The 13,303-nt window shown below is 49.9% G+C and overlaps 1 protein-coding gene across 1 annotated transcript; it reads left to right on the forward strand.

The window, feature by feature from the left end:
* Window positions 1-870: 870 nt before the first annotated feature.
* On the forward strand, window positions 871-5,893 carry Aldh1b1 (aldehyde dehydrogenase 1 family, member B1). Its single transcript, NM_001011975.1, is given in 2 exon segments — window positions 871-949; window positions 3,764-5,893. A coding segment is annotated over 1 exon segment (1,560 nt). The 5' UTR covers window positions 871-949; window positions 3,764-3,772; the 3' UTR covers window positions 5,333-5,893.
* Window positions 5,894-13,303: the final 7,410 nt, after the last annotated feature.

The following is a 13,303-nucleotide window of genomic DNA, read 5'->3' on the forward strand; positions in this document are numbered from 1 at the left end:
TGTTAGAGGGTTGTTTAGATAGTGATCTATTAACGACGCCTCCACCCAAGACAATACAGCATGTTATAGCTCTACCTGGGATTACAGTTATGACAAGTTCATACTCCTTTGATCAGTAATAAAGCCCCGCAGTTTCAGATTCAGTGCTATAAGGCATTGATTATGAGGGTGGCATCCTTCAAATCCACTAATCTGTAACTAGCTACCTAACACATCCAGGGGTCTTCACAGGATACAGCCTCCAACCTTTCTCCATGAGGTCACTTCCGCTGTCTTTCGGACTGCACTTCAGGCTGGTTTTTTAAAATGCATGATATTTTAAAACCTTCAGTTCCTGCAAAACCCTCTGTGTCTTGGCCCAACTGTCCACCCTCAGTTCGAAAGTAGAGATCAATGGTCAGTGTAGACTTTATAAACAACATAGCCCATTTTGCTTGAAGTGTAGCCCATCTGCTCATGATTCTCAGAACAAGAATTTTCGGTACCGTCTTAGTCAAACAGGCTCAAAAATGCTGATCAACTGATGCTCTTCCAACAAGGTCTGCAAATGGTTGATATTTAAAAGGAGGGTCTCCAGGATGGAGCCTGACTTGTGATCCTAGGAAAACCCTGACCCTCTCTGGGCCCCTCTTTTGATTGCCTTAGTCTCTCAGACTTGAGCTGCGTACCCTAGGTGAATCCCATCAAAACCTCTGGAAGGTGCAGGTGCTGGACCTAAGATGGTAGGATGGGTTAAATCAGGGTGCTGAGCTGAGATCCCTCAGTGGTGGGCCGTGCCGGGAGCAGGCGGAGCTTAGCTGGTGACGGAACCACATTGGCTGCCTAGCGGTTGCACGGAGGCGGGTCCACACAGCTTCTGAAAGGACCGGAGAAAGCTAACTGATACCAGAATTTGAGCCTGAGCGCGACTCGCGACTCGACTCGAAGCCAGAGCCCCAGACCGCCGCAGGTAGCTACCATCGCCCTCCCCCATGCTAGCGTATGCCACCCCTTCGGTCCCGGAATGGCGGGTCTCTCCTGGATGCACTGCAGGGCCCTTTGCACGCCGCTTCCTATCGGGGAGACACTGGGGGGCTGGGAAAACTCAGAACCTTCCAAATCTTCCCATCTTGTTCCTATCGGGCGCGAGAGCCACTGGTCATAAATGGAGAGGCTAGGACCCGAGCTCTTTTCGCTTAAAAGGCAGGACCGGAGCTCTCTTCGCTTAAGTGGGTGTTTCCGGGGCCTGACTGCAGGCCTTTGACTCGGTGGGCACTGAGTATCTGATATTCGGGAGGAGCCGCAAAGCTAGGCCTTTGGGAATCCAAGGATGAGAGAGTACTGTACTTGAACCTCTGTGGTCCCCTCTAGAGTAGCCATCAATATCTGTTCTACTCAACCTGAGGGGTGCAGGGAGACTGCTGAATTTACAGAGAGAAGGTAAACTACAAACTGTAAAGTGGGATAACCTGTGACCAGAGACTTTCCTATGTGCAAAATGAAAGCAATGGCTTTCAATGGACCCCATGAAGGTCCTGAGCCTAAGAGCAATTTGCTACCCAGTTAGCTGGGATCACCCTAGTTCCTGCGGGCTTAACCACTTTAAACTGACTGACCCCACTCCCCCACCCCTCCCACAGGTCCTGGCTTCTTGGTTACAAGGTGCAGATCCCTGTACAAAGCAGATGTCCCTGATAGGCCTGCTGGTTCAGGTTCCCCCAGGAGGGCTTTTTTCTTGTCGGCATTGATTTCTATATGGCTAAGGACCTGGCTGGAGCCTCCCTTTCCTGGATGAGTTCTTTGTTTCTTTCCCTGTGCAGAGGGTTGAAAAGGCTCAGAGGGCCGGGGTCAGGCTGGTGCAATTACATTTTACTGCTGGGTGGAGCAAGATTCTGAGGAAGGCAGAAAAGGCACAATGTTTCTATCCTGGCCAGAGAATAACTCTGTAACTAAGCTAGGAAGTAGAAACAGCAGCTAACAGTCCTTTATGCAATTCTAGATAAGTTTACATTTTATCATGTTATCCCGTTGTTTTAGTAAAGTCACTGCTGTTTTAGATGACAATAAACAGACCCACCTCAGCTGATGCTTGACTTGCACCCCTGTCCCACACTGTGCTGGGGTTTGGGGGCTCTGCCAGGTTGGTTTCTGATGCCCATTAGAGTGGAGTATCTCTGGTTTTCTACACATAAGACCCCATTCAACACCACCCCAGGGAACTCTATATTTGAGGGAACTGGGTCCCAAGTCTCTAGAGTTCTTGCTCAGATCTTAGGCCAGTTCTTCAGTGGCATTTGTGGAAATCTCCATGTTCCCTTGGCGTGTCACTTCATATACCTGTTGCATAGCTACCGCGCCTCAGGCATAGGTCGACACCAGGACCAGACATAACCATAGACGTGGATCTGATGGAAGAGCGGAATTAATAATTGTTTGTGTTGTTTGTTTTGTTGAGGCAGAGTCTCACGCTGTAGATCAGGCTGGCCTTGGACCTCCAAGGGCTTGTTTGGTCATCGCTGTGGGTTCGAGCATCCAGCTTGAGAAGGGCTTTATGTGTGGTTTAGGCCAGAACTAGGGAAAGAAAAGTTCTTACTTTCTCTTGGCCTTGCCTATAGCCATGCTAAAATTTTATAGAAAAGGTAAAACACAAGCCAGGAGGTGTGCATGTGCAAATTTTAGCTGTGATACAAATTATTGGATGGGCGGGTGTCTTCTGAAGCCCCAGGGTATTGTCACTCTCAGAAGGGGGCTTCTTGGAGAAGTTCTGGTCCCTCAGAGTCCCTTCCTTTGGGGTCTGAGACACTAGCAGGGCACAGAATGATAGCAACAAAAATCCCTGCCTCAGAGGCGCTCACCCTACTAACATGCTAAGAGACAACGAAGTTTATGCACGTAAAATCAGCACATGGTGAATGAGCTTGAGAAACATACTTTGGAGTTTCGGGGGGGCAGCTCTAGAGGGGTCCCGAGGTTGCTTTGTTTTTGCTTTTGTTTATTGAGACAGAGCCTGTTATGTATCAGAGTTTGTCTTCAAGCGCACTGTGAAGCCAGTGATGGCCTTGAACTCCTGATCCTCCTACCTCCACCTACGTGACAGGGTCACAGGGATGAGCCCTATGCGTGGTTTATGTCATAGGATGATCGAACCTAGGGCTTCAGATGTGCTGCTAATCAAGCACTCTTATCAGCTGAGCTATACCGCCAGTTATCGAAGTTCCTGATTCTGGTGTTCTGATGTTCCCAGATAGGGAACTAAGCGGAAACACATATTTGTAGCAGGGGCAGGTTATTAAAGGTCAGGCCATTTCCAACGGGGAGAGAGCAGGGCTGGAGAGTAGTTTAGCTGTTCAAACATTAGAAGTTCACAGAGGACCAGGCTTCTGTCACACAGATTGGGCTTTCTGCCTCATTTTCATAGTGTGGTATGGGCTTTTCCTCAAATGTCCTATCAAACCATGCACAAGTTCATGCCTGGTGTGTCTCATTAGCACCTTACATTTCCATCCAGAAATGTGGACGTTAGCGTTGTGATGAGTCAGCGGTCCCTTTCAAACACTGCAACAGGAAGACCAAGAAGGGTTGCACAGAGCTGATGATATTTGATAGAGACCCAGAAGAGGGGAAAGAGTGGACCAGACTTGAAGGGGACATGATGCGTGGTCTAGAGATTTCTTCCGGCACAACCTCTGCTTTAGGAGGCCACACTTCTTCATATTAGTGGGCCTCGGGGTAGCTCTGTTCACTCCCTCCCACTCAGCTTGGTTTTGTTTCTATCTGCTCCAAGGTCCTCAGGATGCTGAACGCCCGATTCTTGGTGCCCCGGCTCCTCTGCCTCCAGGGCAGGACCACCTCATATTCTACAGCGGCTGCTCTCCCAAACCCAATCCCAAACCCAGAGATTCGCTACAACCAGCTGTTCATCAACAACGAGTGGCATGATGCAGTCAGCAAAAAGACCTTCCCCACGGTGAACCCCACGACAGGCGAGGTCATTGGGCATGTGGCTGAAGGTGACCGGGCAGATGTGGATCTGGCTGTGAGAGCAGCCCGAGAAGCCTTCCGCCTGGGGTCCCCGTGGCGCAGGATGGATGCCTCAGAGCGGGGCCGGCTGCTGAACCGCCTAGCTGATCTCGTGGAGCGGGATCGAGTGTACTTGGCCTCACTGGAGACCCTGGATAATGGGAAACCTTTTCAGGAGTCTTATGTCTTGGACCTGGATGAAGTCATCAAGGTATACCGTTACTTTGCTGGCTGGGCTGACAAATGGCATGGTAAGACCATCCCAATGGACGGCGAACATTTCTGCTTCACCCGCCATGAGCCAGTGGGTGTCTGTGGCCAGATAATCCCTTGGAACTTCCCATTGGTCATGCAGGGTTGGAAGCTGGCCCCAGCACTCGCCACAGGCAACACCGTAGTCATGAAGGTGGCAGAGCAAACCCCACTTTCTGCTCTGTACTTGGCCTCCCTCATCAAGGAGGCGGGGTTTCCCCCAGGAGTGGTGAACATCATCACCGGCTACGGCCCCACTGCAGGAGCAGCCATTGCCCAGCACATGGATGTGGATAAAGTCGCCTTCACCGGCTCTACCGAGGTGGGCCACCTGATTCAGAAGGCCGCCGGTGATTCCAACCTCAAGAGAGTCACCCTGGAGCTGGGTGGGAAAAGCCCCAGCATCGTGCTGGCAGACGCTGACATGGATCACGCCGTAGACCAGTGTCACGAAGCCCTCTTCTTCAACATGGGTCAGTGCTGCTGTGCAGGATCCCGGACATTCGTGGAAGAGTCCATCTATCATGAGTTTCTCGAGAGAACTGTGGAGAAGGCCAAGAAGAGGAAAGTGGGGAACCCCTTTGAGTTGGACACTCAACAGGGACCTCAGGTGGACAAGGAGCAATTTGAAAAGATCCTGGGCTACATCCGGCTTGGACAGAAGGAAGGGGCAAAGCTTCTCTGTGGTGGGGAGCGTTTCGGGGAACGCGGCTTCTTCATCAAGCCCACAGTCTTTGGGGACGTTCAGGATGACATGAGGATCGCCAGGGAGGAGATCTTTGGGCCTGTGCAGCCTCTGTTCAAGTTCAAGAAGATCGAGGAAGTAATCCAGAGAGCCAACAATACCAGGTACGGCTTGGCTGCGGCTGTATTCACCCGAGACCTGGACAAGGCCTTATACTTTTCCCAGGCCCTGCAAGCCGGGACCGTGTGGGTGAACACCTACAATATCGTCACCTGCCACACGCCATTCGGAGGCTTTAAGGAATCCGGCAATGGCAGGGAGCTGGGGGAAGATGGGCTTAAAGCCTACACGGAGGTGAAGACTGTCACCATCAAGGTTTCTGAGAAGAATTCCTGAGATCGGCCACCTTGGAGGCCCAGCCCTGTCCTGCAGCTCCACGACATCCAGCCAAAATTTGATTTCAGCCCGAGTTCCTAGTGAAGTGTTACAAGAAGTGTCAACGAGTAAAGTAGTCCAATCAGAGCTACTCTATTTAAAGCAGAGCTGGTGGCTGGGCTCAGAGTGCAGCCCATCTCATCCCTGAGTCCACCTCACTGAGGAGTTATTGCCAGGGAACCTTAGGAGTCTCCAGAAGGCGTGTTCAAATCCATTGACCGGCCATGAAAAGGAATGATGGACTGGTCCAGGTGCAACATGAACGATCCTCGAAATCAGAATGTTAGTGAAGGACGCTGGCCTCATGTAGATCAGTGTTTGCAGGGACTCGGGGGAGGGGAATAAGGGAACAACTGCTTGCAGATATGGGGCTCCTCTTGGGGAGGTTTTGAAAACGTTACGGAATTGGGCAATGGGCACAGTTGGACAACTTTGCAATTGTACTGATCTACTACCAAATTGTGCACTTAATTAGGGTATGGGAATTAATTTCATTTTTAAAATTAAAATAAGCTCAGTGTACCATTTGCACATCTATATTGAAGTTTTTCTTTATGCTGAACATTTTACTGTCTCTGGCCCAGACAGGACCCAGGTAGTAATCTCCACCCCCACGTCCCCCTGTTTCTAGGTTTCTTTTTTATTTCTCTAATAACTAAGCACAAAGACCCATGGGAAATGCTGTAGTTCCTAACTAGAGCAAGTCCATACATGTCATTTAGGGCCTTCCACTGCCATCCTCCTAACCTCTACTAAATCACTTTATCAGGAGGGATTTGGGTACCTTCGAGCCTCAGAATTCACTGTTTATTGTCAGTCTTGTTGTCTGTGCACATGCAAGTGTGTGTGTGTGTGTGTGTGTGTGTGTGTGTGTGTGTGTGTGTGTGTGGTAGTAGTAGTAGTAGTAGTCGTCGTCATCGTCATCAAGGAAAATCCAAGCCTGTGGGTCAAGGTCAGAAGCTGAAGTCCAGTTGTCTCTTTGTCTTCTATTGGTGATAGATCATGGTGCTTCCAGACCACTCCAAGTTTTAAACATTGCTCATTGTGAATGCTACACCCAGTGAACTCTGCAGCCTGTGAACACTGCAATCTGTGAATGCTACACCTTGTGAATACTATGCCCTGGTCATCTTTTCAATGACCTCTTATCAAAACGATTCTGTTTTTCAGAACTTTCTATGTAGGTAAAGATGACCTTGAACTTCTGGTGTCCTGCTTCCACCTCCTGAGTGCTGAGATTACAGGTCTGCACCTCCACACCCACCCAGTTTTATGAGGCACTGTGGGTCAGATTCAGGGCTCTGTGGATGCTAAGCCACCTCTCCCCCGGCTGAAGTCTATCTCCTTCACTACTGTAAGGAAGGCCGTGACTGGAGTTTGGTCAGAAGCTGCTTCTCAAGGGTTGTAGGTTTGTTTGGGTCTCTTCTTCCTTTCTAGGACATCATGCCTGTGAGACTTTTCTAAGGCTTCCATAACCCTGACTCGATATCCTCTATTTACTTCTCGTAAGAGGCCATGGTAACCCCCTCACCCATGGTGACCCCCTCACCCATGGTAACCCCCTCACCCATGGTAACCCCCTCACCCATGGTAACCCCCTCACCCATGGTAACCCCCTCACCCATGGTAACCCCCTCACCCATGGTAACCCCCTCACCCAGGGTAACCCCCCGCCCATGGCACAGTAGTGAAGGTTTCTTAGTATGATGGCTAATTTTCTTTTTTATTTTTATTTTATTTTATTTTCCGGAGCTGGGGACCGAACCCAGGGCCTTGCGCTTCCTAGGCAAGCGCTCTACCACTGAGCTAGATCCCCAACCCCCGATGGCTAATTTTCATTGCCAACTTAACTGGCTTGTCTCAGCCTCCCAGAGTTGAGCCATATTAGGAAAACCTGCCCTAAACATAGCTGGTGCCATGCCCCGGCCTGGGCATCCAGACTGAATTAGAAAGGGAAGAAGAAGAAAGCCTGATGTGAATTATTATTGATTTCTTCCTCACTGTGGACACAGGGTGGCCGGGGCTTCACGTCCCACTGCCACGAATAGACTGCATCCTCTCAAATGAGGAAGGGAGGTGTCTCTGGGCATCAGCAAAGTGCAGCAGCACATCTGGACTGCCAGGCTGAGTGGTGGTAGGTACTGTGGTTTGGAGGCCACCCGTGCATCGATTCACCCATTCTACAGACTCCCACCGAACTCCTACTTGGTCAAGCACAATGCCAGGTCTCTTCACGAGCCACTAGGGCCTTAACACAGTTCTGTAAAGCAAGAGAGTTGATTTGTGTTTGTTTATTTTCCCAGTACAAGGTAGAAACTGAGAGGTTTCCTTTTTCAGTTTAAAGATGTATTTATGTGTATGTATGTGTGCCTGTGCCTGCATGCCGTGTGTGCCCACAGAAGCCAGGAGAGGGCAACAGATGCCTTTCAGGTGTCTGTGAGCTGCCTGACGTGGATGCTGGGAACTGAACTCCTGTCCTTTGGAAGAACAGTGAGTGCTCCTAACCACAGACCCATGCCTTTAGCTCCGAGAGGTTTACTACGCAGCTTATTTGGGTCAGTTTCCCACGAGCATGCCTGAAAGGACAGACAAGGTAGTACACATAGGAGCCCACCTAACGAATCCTCTGTGCCCACATCTGTGGCCAATCCACCACAGTGCTCGAGACTCAGCCACACCTGCTCTTGTCAGCTCTGGTAGCACCTAGGAACTTTCATTAGGATCGACATCATGACACATACAAGGCTGATCTCTGGTGGTCCCCAATTTTACCAAATTTGCTCAGACCAGTCGTTGATCTGAAAGAGATAAACGTCCTGATTGTAGGTGGACCGTTGGGAGAAAGTGAATTGGACGGACAGCCCTGAGGGGCTCACACTTTGTAAGCAAGACAATTACAGAACAGGATGACACGTGCGGTGGCAATAGGAGTGCAGAGACCAAGGCATCAAGAGGCCACGAGAGGAAAGGAATGAGTTTTCCAAGTACCCACAAGGCACCGCCAGTTCACCCAGAGCTCCCGTCTGCCCTCGGATATTCCATGTTGTCAACGTTTATTAAGCAGCTAAGTAGAGCTGACACAACCTAAACCCTCCTCTCTCTCCTCTGCCTGTTCCACTCTGCTCACCACAAGGGCAAGGCCCAGCAGGAATGGGACTCAGGATCCTAATGGATGAGGAGGCAACAAGACCATTGGTAAGGTGTAGGCCTTCTGGGAAAGGGAAGGGCAGAGCCCATGATAACTCAGAGACAGAAACAGATAAATTGTCCCCACAGGAGCAGGGAGACTAGGAAGCTCTTAATGCAGGGGTTGGAACACTAGCCTGAACCCTTAGGAACCAAGCCCCACAGTAGGAAGCCCTGGCAGGCAAAGGCTCCTATTCATTTTCTAAAGGCCACTATGCTTCTGTGTGGACAGTGGACTTGGGGCAGACTGTGTAAGACACTGCTACTCTGTCTGCTGAGACGTTTGCTTGACCAGGGTGTGGCATAGTGGGAGATCCTGGCCAACCATGAGGCAGGGTAAGCTAACAGACAGATTGGTGCAAGAGGAGAGTCTAAGGTGGCTCTTTTGGTTGGGGTGCATATGGGGTGCCAGCCACTGTAAAAGGGAGCCTTTACTTAGCATGCATGAAACACTGGGTTTGGTCCCCAGTACCACATATAATCAGGCATGGTGACAACACCTGCAATCTAAGCACTCTAGAGGCAGAGGCAGGAGGACCGTAAGTTCACAGTTATTTTCAGCAATATTTCAAGTTTGAGGCCATCCTAGACTACATGAGAACCAGTCTCAGGAATAAAACAAACAAACAGGGAACCTTGCTGGAGGAGAAGGCTTAAGGACAAGAGGAAGGTGGTCAGTTTGTCTATTTATTTAACACCCTTTTATTAAGTGTTTCACTGTGTGCTGGGAATTGTGCTAGATGCTGGGGATACAGCAGGAATTGGACAAAAACTGTGTGAATCCCAGTTGACAGAGGAGGGAGACCATGAGCAAAATACACATAATACAGCCATCCTTCGATAACCACGGGGCACTGGTTCCAGGACCCTAGTGGAGCTATTCAGAAGTCTCTCCTGTTAACCGGTGCTGTGTCTGCATCCAGCCTTCCAGACACTTTACAGCCAGCCACAGTGATGGACATTGTGAGAACTCTCTCTGCCAAAGGGTGGGGGATGGGGAACGGGGGTGGTGTGGAGATGAAGATCACCAAGCATTGACTTGGGGCCACCAAGACAGAGCTCGCAGGCAGCCTTGACTTATAAAGACGTTCACACTGCAGGAGAGAATTCGGCCCTACAGAACCACTGAGGCAAGCCTGGTGCTGGGCTCCATGTCCTGAATTCATTAAGCTGCAAACACCAGAGCAATGTGGTTTTCCTTAATTAATTAAAATGTCACATAATAAGTCTCTCTGATTTAACGTTCATGAGTTCCCAGAGAAGCTGGAGAATGAGGAAAGTCATTAGAGGGGACTGTTCCCTGCTGCATGGCTCTGATTGTCTGGCCTACATCCTCAATCCTCGGAGACAGGAGGGTGGCATTTTCTAAAGATAGGAATTAATTTTGTTGCAAAACCTCACTAAGACCCAGCTTTTTGGTGGTCTAGCATAGTAGGGGAATCCCTTTGGGCTGGAATGCAGGCTTTAGAATCACTGTGGTACCCTCTTACCTGTGAAGAATGCATTCCAAGACTCCCCAAAGACAACTTTCAGACTGGGTTTTGTGTGTATGTGTGTACACGTTTGTGCAGATAAACATCCGTGAGTATGTGTACCCATGGAAGGCAGAGGATCTCAGATGCCATTCTATAAAAGCGACCTTAATTTTTGAGCCAGGGTTTCTCATTGGCTGGCGGCGTGCTGATTAGGCTAGGCAGTCTAGACAGTGTGAGCCCCAGGGATCTATCCATTTCTGCTTCCCAGTTTGGTTTTGCACCACTGTGACCTGCTACTCCCTGCTGCCTTCTTATTTATGTATGTATGTGACTTCACCGTCACTCTCTTCAGACACACCAGAAGAGGGCACCAGATCTCATTACAGATGGTTGTGAGCCACCATGTGTTTGCTGGGATTTGAACTCAGGACCTCTGGAAGAGCAGTCAGTGCTCTTAACCACTGAGCCATCTCTCCAGCCCCACATCCAGCTTTCTTATGTGGGTCTTATGGGTTCTATCTTCTAGGTCTCTCATGCCATGCCTTTTCCCTATGCATGCCTATGATAGGCCAAGTTTATGGGTTAGGCATAGTGAGCATAAACAACAATAATAAATAAAAAAGCTTAAATATGTTATACTTAAAATTACGTGGATGTTACTGCTTTCTCTCTAAACTTCTTGTGGGCAGCTGGTGGCTCAGCCTTCAGTAGGCTCTTGCACCACAGCTAGCAGGAACCTGACACGTTTTATTCTCCCACCTAGTGACTTGCATCCTTCTGGTACCTGATCCCCTTCCTCACTCTGTCCACCGGGAAATGAGAGCACCGAGTAATGATTATATCTCTAAAACGTATGAATAGTGGGGCCTACAAGTTCAGAAGTCTTAGAAGGATCAGGCTGGGAATAGAGGACGGTTAGGGCTGGTTTAAAAACTGCGAGTACGGGGCTGGAGAGAAGGTCCAGTGGTTAAGAGCATCTGCTCTCATAGGGGACCTGGCTTCAGTTGCCAGCTCCCACGTGGTGGCTTAGGACTATCTGTAACTCCAATTTCAGGGGATCTGAGGCCCTCTTCTGGTCTCTGTGGGTACTACATGAGGGCAATGTGTGCAAGACATTTGCAGACATATATGCAAGCAAAATAAAACAAAACTAGCCAACACCTTCAGGTAGAGGGTTAAGCATGCTAGAACACACACCTTTAATTCCAGCACTGTGTCAGCCAAGGCTAGCCTGGGCTATATATGGATTTCCAAGCCAGTCTAAATTACACAGCATGAGCCTGTTTCTAAGCAACACCAACAAAACAAAACAAAACAAAACAAAACAAAACAAAACAAAACAAAACAAAACAATATCAAAGTCAGGACCAGGCAAAGAGGTAACTACAGCCCAGGTGGGAGAGGTGAGGACAGTTTGGTGGAAGTAGCTAATGGAAACAGAAAAGGGGACAAGATGCACACAGAAGGGCTGGAGAGATGGCTCAGTGGTTAAGAGCACTGATTGCTCTTCCAGAGGTCATGAGTTCAATTCCCAGTAACCACATGGTGGCTCACAACCATCTGTAATGAGATCTGGTGCCCTCTTCTGGCTAGCACGTGTACATGCAGGTGCAACGCTGTATACATAATAAATACATCTTTAAAAAAAAAACAAAGATGCGCACAGGATGACTAAGGTGGATGAGTGGGACATGGATACAGCAGCTGAAGCCACATTCCCAGGGTGGAGCAAGCAAGGAGTCTGTCCTAAAAACATTCATCTCATTCATCTCAGAGCGCAGGGGCTGCAGCATCATGAAGTCAGGGTTGAGCGTGTAGGTGGGTAATTACGCCTCCAAATGGAGACGGCCACAGCGTGTGTGCTGGGTATCAGAAGGGGTCCGTGCAGCTTTCCCCAGAGCGAAAAGCCACTAGGATGAACAACCGTGTCGATCCACTCTTTCTGACATCGATGGCATCTCAGACAATGTAGCACGCACCGTTTACCCACGTACCCAGCCCCAGAAGGTCTCCACACCCGGCCCTTCCACCGGGGTCTCCTGTACCCAAGGCAGAGCTGAAGTGACCCAGGGATCACCCACACATTGTGCTAACCGCTATCAGGTGAGTGAGGTACTTCTGCTTCCTTCTCCACAGCTGGGTGCCTCCAAGTATCACCAAGTATCTGAGCATGTCAGCTCCTACTCAAGTCACAGGAGCGGCAATAGCAGACTCTCAGACACAGAGATAATCACAATGGGGGGCACCGAGGGGGCCAGTTCTAATATAGACAGAAGTAGATCCCCTGTGGTAGTGTGAATAGGCTTGACCCAGGGAGTGGCACTATTTGGAGGTGTGGCCTTGGAGGAAGTGTGTCACTGTGGGCATGGGTTTAGGACCTTCCTCCTAACTATGTGGAAGGTGGGAGATAGTCTTTTCCTGTTTGCCTTTTGATGAAGATGTAGAAGTCTCAGTTCCTGTTGCACCTCTCCTTTCTGGATGCTGCCATGTTCCCACCCTGATGATAATGAACTGAACCTCTGAACCTGTAAGCCAGCCCCAACTAAATGTTGTCCTTGTAAGAGTTGCCTTGGTCATGGTGCCTGTTCACAGCAGTAAAACCCTAACTAAGGCATCCCCATTTCTGATTTCATACAGAGAAAGGCTTTCAACATATTCTCTTGAGGACACAGAGGCCCACGGGTGAAGGGGACTGGCCCAGGGTCATACAGCAAATATGCACATGGGCCCCAAGTTCCAGGTCCTCAGGCTTGTCTCCCTCTGCACGAGCGGTACACAGAGGCAACAACATCCCAGCATCCCGGCATCTCAGACTCGGATCTGCTAGGGTTAAAGGAAGGAAGTTCAGTTCCAACTAGAACCCCAAAACACAATGGCAGAGGTGAGCAGCAAGAGTGTGACCAGAAGCCGAGATGAGCTTCGGACCCAGTGGGTGTGGAACATCTCCTCTGTTGAGCCAGGGAGGCAGCTCTCAGTTGTGCCCTGCTCAAAGGCAGGGCACCTCCTCCCTGAGCCTGGCTCCTGCATGGAGACTGGGAGGGCAAAAGTCCCTGCTCTTCTGGCCGTGGCTGGGCCCAGGGATGGAACAGCCTCGTGAACTTTCAGGCCTGTTCACAGTGAGGGACCCCAACCCTGATTGTTAAGAATCTGCAGTCAGCTGGGCACACACCTTTAATCCCAGCACTTCAGGAGCAAAGGCAAGCAGATCAGTGAGTTGAGGCCAGCCTGGGTCTACAGAGTGAGTTCCAGGACAGCCAGGGCTACACAGTGA

The sequence above is a fragment of the Rattus norvegicus genome, chromosome 5 (genome assembly GCF_021556685.1).
Source record: "Rattus norvegicus strain SHRSP/BbbUtx chromosome 5, alternate assembly SHRSP_T2T, whole genome shotgun sequence".
Taxonomy (NCBI): Eukaryota; Metazoa; Chordata; class Mammalia; order Rodentia; family Muridae; genus Rattus; species Rattus norvegicus.